The sequence below is a fragment of the Galeopterus variegatus genome, unplaced genomic scaffold (assembly GCF_000696425.1).
Source record: "Galeopterus variegatus unplaced genomic scaffold, G_variegatus-3.0.2 Scaffold1013, whole genome shotgun sequence".
Taxonomy (NCBI): Eukaryota; Metazoa; Chordata; class Mammalia; order Dermoptera; family Cynocephalidae; genus Galeopterus; species Galeopterus variegatus.
In genome coordinates, this window is record NW_007727124.1 from 180,961 (window position 1) to 188,840 (window position 7,880).

The 7,880-nt window shown below is 48.1% G+C and overlaps 1 protein-coding gene across 1 annotated transcript; it reads left to right on the forward strand.

Moving 5' to 3' along the window:
- The first annotated feature begins 881 nt into the window (after positions 1-881).
- LOC103591702 (cytochrome P450 2J2-like) lies at positions 882-6,953 on the forward strand. Its single transcript, XM_008574211.1, has 5 exons — positions 882-1,046; positions 1,624-1,765; positions 2,082-2,269; positions 6,495-6,636; positions 6,736-6,953. Exons 1-5 carry the CDS (start codon positions 882-884, stop codon positions 6,951-6,953), a joined length of 855 nt encoding a protein of 284 aa, XP_008572433.1.
- Positions 6,954-7,880: the final 927 nt, after the last annotated feature.

The following is a 7,880-nucleotide window of genomic DNA, read 5'->3' on the forward strand; positions in this document are numbered from 1 at the left end:
TACATCTGTTGTCATTTAAATGGCTGTCTGTCTCCCACACCTCTCTCTATAAACCCAGCACCTGTCACAGAGCCTGGCTCCTAGAATGTGCTCAGTAAGCATTTGTTGAATGCATGAATGAGAAATGAGAATGAATGACTACGTAAGTGAGCGACTAGATACAAGATTGGATGAGTGCTCAGGGAAGTGCTCTTTGTGCTCTCTCACCCTGGGCCCTGCCCCTCTACTCTCAGGTAGACCCTTCGACCCTCAGGTGCCCATTGTCAGAGCCACAGCCAGAGTCATTGTGGCCCTCGTGTTTGGTCGCTGCTTCCCCTCGGAGGATCCCATTTTCCAGGAACTGACTCAAGCCATCAACTTTGGCCTGGCCTTTGTCAGCACGGTGTGGCGCCGGGTAATTGGCATTTAGGGAGGTAGGTGTGCGGGCCATTGGACAGTTGGGGGCCCAAGGCAGGCAGGGGCCTCAGCCAGGGCCTGGCAGGGAGGGCGTGAGGTGGGCAGGAGGGAGGCCTCAGAGCCTGATTCTGGGTTCCTTAGGTGGCTTCTGCTCGACAAGCTGACAAGTTCACAGCATCAAACCTTTGCTGAAGTTCAGCACGGATATGTGGGCAGGGAGTGAGAGGCAGGTTATATCCTCAGAAACACAGCTTTCTGAGCCTGCAACATCCTGGCTAAACCCTGAGCACAGTCCCTGCTACCACTGCTCTCATTTCTGTCTAGATTATTTGAGGGTCTCCAGATGAGAGGCAGCCCTGGTTGCCTGTGTCAGAGGCGCTAGCCATCTTTAGAGAGCCTAGTATAGTTCTCAGGTGCCCCGACTCAGGGGCTGGCTCACGCCTGAGTAGGCCCTGGATGGACCTCTCTCCCCACAGCTGTATGACATGTTTCCCTGGGCCCTTCGCCACCTTCCGGGACCGCACCAGGAGATATTTAGGTATCAAAAGGCTGTGCGGGGCTTCATCTGCCAGGAGATCATCAGGAACAAGCTCAGGGCACCTGAGGCCCCCAAGAACTTCATCAGCTGCTACCTGGCCCAGATCACCAAGGTGGGTCTGGAATGGCTGCAGAGAAACGCTCGGAGGAAGGGGGCTGTCTTCCTGGGCTGCACCTCATTTCTAGGCCATGGTCTCCGCTCTTCAGGGTTTTCCTCCCTATCTTTTCCCAGGCAAGAACTGGCTTCTACAGACATGGGTAGGGTGGGAAGTAGAGGACCTGGCTGATATCAGGGGCAGAACCCCAGGGCAGCCCCCCATCAAAAGTCAATGCAGTCCTGGGCTGGCTCGTGGCTCACTTGGGAGAGTGTGGTGCTGATAACACAATGCCAGGGGTTCAGATCCCTATATAGGGATGGCCAGTTAGCTCACTGGGTGAGCGTGGTGCTGACAACACCAAGTCAAGGGTTAAGATCCCCTTACTGGTCATCTTTAAAAAGAAAAAGAAAAAAAAAAAAAAAAAAAGCCAATGTAGTCCTGGGACTGAGGCCCTCCCAAGGGGTTGGACCCCATGGAGTTCTGGTCCCACAAGCCTTGGGGCAGGTCAGGCCTCAAGGAGACACCAAGTCTCCGTTCGGGGAAAACTTTAGACCCAGCGTTGCTCCTCCAAAACCCCTTACCCACCTGCCAGGCCATGGATGACCCTGTTTCCACATTCAACGAAGAGAACCTGATCCAGGTGGTGATTGACCTGTTTCTGGGAGGCATCGATACCACGGCCACCACCCTGCACTGGGCACTCATCTACATGGTCCAGTACAGAGCTGTCCAGGGTGAGAGCCCCTCTGTTACACCCTGGCTGACCACCCCTGCGCCCATTACCCCTGAGTGGGGCTTTTGGGCTGCAGGTACCACCCCATCACTCTTTTCTCTGTGGCTCCAGAGGTGGGTCCTGCTCTTTCTGCTATGGTACAGGAAGTGTTTGTGGCTTGGAGTCAGACAGGAGGGGCTTCAGCTCCCACCCTGCTACTTACTGTGTGATCTTGGGCAAGTCATTCCACTGCCTTGCTGCAGTCTCTTGGTTGGGATGAGGGTGGGCGAGGACAGGCCACAGGCCCTTTCCCCAAACCCACACTGAGCTACCCGCAGAGGAGGTACAGCAGGAGCTGGATGCAGTGCTGGGTGCTGCCCAAGCAATTTGCTACAAAGACCGTGAGAGACTGCCCTATACCCACGCCGTCCTCCACGAGGTGCAGCGGCTCAGCAGTGTCGTGGCTGTGGGCGCTGTGCGCCAGTGCATGACCTCCACCTGTGTGTGCGGCTACCCCGTGCCCAAGGTAGGTGGCCACTATGTGGCCCCACCCCCACCCAGTGCCTGCAGAAAGCACCTTTCCTGCCCAGCATAGCCATCTGCTGCAGCTTCTGCCAAACTTTGGGCTATCTGTCAATCAATTAGTCATCTACGTATGGTATTTGGAATAGGGGTTATGATTATAAATGAATGTACTCCCTGATGGATAATTTTAAAGTTCCCTATTGTTCAGAGATCAATCCTTGCAGACATTTTAATACACCTCTTTCCAACATTTTTTCCAAATATGATTTATATACTTGTGATTATGCTGAATATATTATTGTGAATACATCATTTCATTTAACATATTATTCAGTTTCTTCTACAGCAGTGGTTCTTAAGCTTCCAGGTAAATCAGAATCACCCAGAGGGCTTGTTAAAACAGACATTGCTGAGCTCCACATCCAGTGTGTCTGTGGTGGGGTCTAAGAATTTGCCTTTCTAACAGGTTCCCAGGTGGTGCTGAAGCTATGGGTCCAGGGACCACACTTTGAAAACCACTGCTTATATCACTCTTAATGGCTGCATAATATTCCACCAAGCAGATGTTTTCTAATTTTCAACACTTGCTGGTGAACATTTAGGCCATTTGCAATTTACATGCCTTAGGCTTGGTCTGTATTTTCTATAATTTCCTTAGAACTGATTTCTAGCAAAAATTGCCTTTCTTGTTTTTCATTTTATAACAAGGTTAAGAGAACAAGTACCAAATAAGGGGAAAAAGAGGAAAAGAGTTATATAAAAATATTTAAGTCAAGAACAGCTACTTCATGTGCACATAAAACTTCGGTCTGAGCTTTCTTGGAGTCAAGGCCAAAAAGAAAAAAAGGAAATCCCAGTAAGTTATGACTCTTATTATATACTCAAAGGAAGCATGCCTGTGTCAGGAAAGCATTGGCTTATCACACTCCAAGAAGTTATTATGAGGCTTATCATTTATAATATTCTTTTGAGGGCCAGGAGCCAAAATAATAGTTAAAGTTTATAGCTCTCTGGTAATCCAGCCTGAGACAGGTTTCTATGCAGGTTTTTGACATGAGCTGGACAATAACATAACAATACCTGCTCTTTGCCAAACTTACTGTGTGTCCACTATGTCATTCAGTTCTCACAACAACAAGAGGTACAGTGGTCTTTTATATTGTTGACTGAGCCATGCAGATCCTAGACAAAGGATGTTGAATTAGTTATTTATCTTACTGTGTTACAAATTATCCAAAACTTAACAGCTTAAAACAACAGCATTTATAATTTCACAGTTTCTGAGGTCAGGAAACTGAGTGCAGCTTAGATGGATGCCTCTGTCTCAAGGTCTGTCACGATGTTACCATCAGGTTGTTGGTGAAGCTACAGACTAGGGGAAGCTTCACTTCAAGCTCACTCACATGGCTGTCTTCAGGACTCAGCTGCTCATGAACTGTTGCCTGGAGGCCACCCTCAGTTCCTCGACACATGGGCCTCCCCATAGGGCAGCTCAAAACATGGCAGCTGACCTCCATCAGAGAGCAAGTGAGAGAGCACCCAGAATAGACACCACAGTCTTCTATTAGAAGTGAGTTACTAGATCCAGCCCACCCTCAAGGGAAGGGGATTATGTAGCATGTGAATCCCAGAACTCCAAGATCATGGGGGGGGGGGCATTTTAAAGGTAACGTCACTCATCTTAGGGCAATCCCTCTGTACGTAGAGGTGGGGGCTGGAGCCCCGAGACTTTCCTCAGAAATGGACTTTGGCTCTGCCCTGATGCTCCAGCCCATCTTTGGTGCTAGATACAATGGTACAATGTGGACACTAGGGAAGTGATGGGGAGAGAAGGTATGGGCACCCAGTCTTCTCCATCATGAGAGTCTTTGTTCAGTGCTTACAACTGACCATGGTTTAGGGCTGACTCCACTACAAGGGCTCTGCCAGAATGCTATTATTGAACTTATTATTAATTTGATCAGACTTGAGATTCCCACCTCCATACATCTCTTCTTCATAGCAATCTGATCCTTTAGATGTTATTGTTATTCCTTTTTTACAGACAGGGAAACTTCAGTGTAGAGAGTTCAAGTAACTGCCCAAAACACACAGCTAGTAAGTGACTTACCTTTCAAATTCATGTCCCTCTGACTCCAAAGTTTTTGCTCTGACTCCAAAGTTTTCGCACTATACTCCCTGCTGTTTGTATTGCTCCAGAAATGCCTCTCTAGGTAAGTAAAATGTACTGATGTGTTAAATGGAGATGTTTTGCACGGTCCATTGGTCACCTGACTGGCTGATACTGAGCCATCCTTGGCTGTAATTGGCCAGCACGTTCATAGTTTGTCACTGTCTCCTGGAATGTGAGGACAGGACAGTTAATCTTACTGCTGGGATGGCAGGAGGGCCCAGGCCCAGGTTATCTAAAAGCTGTGCCAAATTAGGTCAAGTTAAAAAGTGGGGGACCAGAGTTTAACACTGTCTCATGCCATTGGAGATTAGAACTTTCCTCATTAAGAGCCCATTCCTGCTGATTTGATTCTAGTTGTTCTGTGATAAAGACTCCAAGGGACCATTAACGACCTGAAATCAATATTCAGCTTTTACAACTTGGGCGAGAGATGTTTGCTGAAAGTGGAGTCAAAGCCTGACAGTAGATCATTAAATGTTACAGATATTCCTACACATTTCATCAGCTGAGCGATAGTGACAACAGTATTGGACCCTAGTACAATGGTTGTGCCTCAAGCCTGTCTCTCTTTAAACATCCTATTTGATTGTAAACTCCAAACTGCCATTTACTGGGGAGGAGCTGGCATAGAGTCCCCGGGGGGCACCCAGCAGGCAGATGGTTCTGTAATCTGAGGGGGCGGGAGGGTTGGCCTTTTTGCACAATGGAAAGACTGTGCTCTGAACCTGTTCCATGAGCTAAATCAGTCACTTTGCAAGGAGGCCAGATCACCCCACAGAACAGGATATAAATTTCCCTGGAGGGAAGAGTGCCTTGCCAGGAGCCTCTTCATCTGAAGATGATTATTAAGAACTGTTGCAATGCAGAGGGTGACTTAATCCCAGGTAGAGAAAACAGGGGGAATTCCCAGGACTATAGTTGGGAAATGTATAGCTCACTTAGGCAGCAGCAAGGACACTTGCCTCCCTAACACCTCTGCTTAAAGTCACAGGGTAACCAGGTCTGGGCACGCTATTGGTCTGGATGGCTAGAGTCAAGTCCCCTCCTTAAGCCTACAGTACTGCATCAACAGCAAAAAAGAAAAGTGCCTTCTGAAAATATTTACAACTGCTCAACTTCTTTACTTGCTTCTACTTGGGATGCAGACTTCAAACTCTGCCAAGCTATTTTTTTTTTTCTTTGTTTTAAATTTCAAGCTATCTTTGTGAAAACCATGACTCCTATAGTTAGCCTTCTGATTCCCACAGGGGTGGCTGGTTTAATTCCATGTATTTGGAAAATGAGCCACAGGTATAAGGCCTTCTTCAGAACACTGTAGCTGAGTGTCCTAGGTCCCGAGACCATAACCAACCCTATCCTTGCTCCACTTTGGCCTCCTTGTGCTGTTTCTGGTCAGCCCAGAGCCCACACGATAAGAAGCAGAAGTTACCCTGACAGGCTTTGGCTGCTTTCTGCTTCCATCTGATCCATCTGATTCTTTTTCTAACCACTCACTTCTCCTTTGAGGTACAGTGAAGGCGAGGGTTAGGGTTGGAGTTAGGGCTGAGGTTATGGTTCATGTTCTCCTCTTCCCAACCCTAAAGAGTGAAGCTTTCTATCTTCTGTTCTCCTCTCTGCCTTTCCATCACTCATCTTTCTTTCTCATTGTTTGCCATCCATTTCTCCTCTTCCTGTTTCTGTCTCTGTCTCTGATATACACACATACCCTACTCCAGTGTTTGTTGCCCTGTGCCATACCTGGTCACTTTCTAGTCATGCCCAGCAGCTGCTGGCCTCCATAGGAAGCAACAGCTCTGTATCTCTAGACCTGGGTTGGGAGTCTTCAGGAAAAAGGTGGGTTGCCCTCAGCCAGGAGGGTGTAAGACTCAGCTCCATCACCGATGTGAGCCCAGAGGGAGGGCACCCTAAGAGGGCCTGCCTACTGAATCTCCCTGAGCCAGTGCCCCCAGGCCACTCCTACACTGGATGTTCTCCGAGCTTCCTTTGGCCCCGTGTCAGGGCTGAGTATTGGGCCATCTGAGGCTCCCTGAGCCACACCAGCTCCTCTCTGCAGGGCACCATCATCTTGCCTAACCTGGCCTCCGTGCTCTATGACCCCGAGTGCTGGGAGACCCCTCGACAGTTCAACCCTCGCCACTTCCTGGACAAGGATGGAAACTTCATGCCCAATAAGGCCTTCCTGCCATTCTCTGCAGGTACTGGGCACAGTGCTGGATTCTGGGTGGGGGGTGGGGGTGTGGTGGGACAGATACAGGGGACAGCTGCTACCCTCTGACCTTTCCCTCTCCTTCCAGGGCATCGCATGTGCCCAGGGGATCAGCTGGCTCGAATGGAGCTCTTCCTGATGTTTGCCACCCTCCTCAAGACCTTTAGGTTCCAATTGCCAGAGGGGAGCCCAGGTCTCAGGCTAGAGTATATCTTTGGGGGCACTCTGCAGCCCCAGCCTCAGGAGATCTGTGCAGTGCCCCGCCTGAGCAGCACCTGCCCAGGTACTAGGGAGGAGGGCCTGTAGCCAGCTGGGGGTCTGCAGGCCTGTCCCCCATGAAGTCCTTCCTCAGTTTCTCTCAGCTCCTGCAAAGTTAGAGAAGAGGAAGAACAGGGGTTCCCCTGGCTCAGGTGCTCTGCCCACAGAGCAGATCATGTCGTGTAATGTGAGGTGACATTAGAGAGTAGACATATCAGTGATTCTACAAAGATAGTTCAGTTTGGGTAGTTCAGTTCTTAGATTAGTTATGCTTTGGCAAGGGAAGATTTTACAAGGTTAGGAGTTTGGTATTAAATCAGTTCACAAGGTTAATTTGGTGAAATTGAGTCTCATAAGGTAGCACCTAAGTACATTCAGAGGAAAAGGCTATCAAACAAAACTATAAATACAATAATGCATGCAAATACTATGGATGCTGAGGACTGATAAGCCAAAAAAAAAAAAAAAAAAAAGGCAGCTTATTTTCTGCCCTCCCCTGCCCTCTCCTGACCAGAGGAAAGAAGTGCAAGTCCCTGCAGCCCTAGCACAGATAGATAGCCCCCTGTCTCCATCGGGCAAAGCCAGCGCCAATGTTACTGTTTCCAGAAAACTCTCTACCAAGAACCCCCTTTAAATTCCCCACAAGGGTCCCCAAATTTTGAAACATTGTGTCTTCAGACAATTCTTACTTATTAAAAAAGAATGACTTGCATTAATGAAATTCAAATTCAAATCAAAATGTGATACCACTACACACTTATCAGAATTGCTAAAAACAAAACTCTGACAGTCCCAAGTACTGAAAAATATATGGAGCAACTGGAACTCTCATAAACTGTTCGTGGGAATTTAAATGGTACAACTACATTGGAAAACAGTTCGGCAATTTCTCATAAAATTAAACATGACACCATACAACCCATTCCCACTCCTAGGTATTTTACCCAAAAGAAATGAAAATATACGTTCACACAA

What these genes read in the sequence shown, in the direction of transcription:
- LOC103591702 (XM_008574211.1), top strand. Translation starts at nt 882, where the DNA reads ATGTTTCCCTGGGCCCTTCGCCACCTTCCGGGACCGCACCAGGAGATA. An exon ending in ACCTGGCCCAGATCACCAAG is followed by an intron (nt 1,047 to 1,623) that starts GTGGGTCTGGAA and finishes CCCACCTGCCAG; the next exon opens with GCCATGGATGACCCTGTTTC. An exon ending in GCGGCTACCCCGTGCCCAAG is followed by an intron (nt 2,270 to 6,494) that starts GTAGGTGGCCAC and finishes TCCTCTCTGCAG; the next exon opens with GGCACCATCATCTTGCCTAA.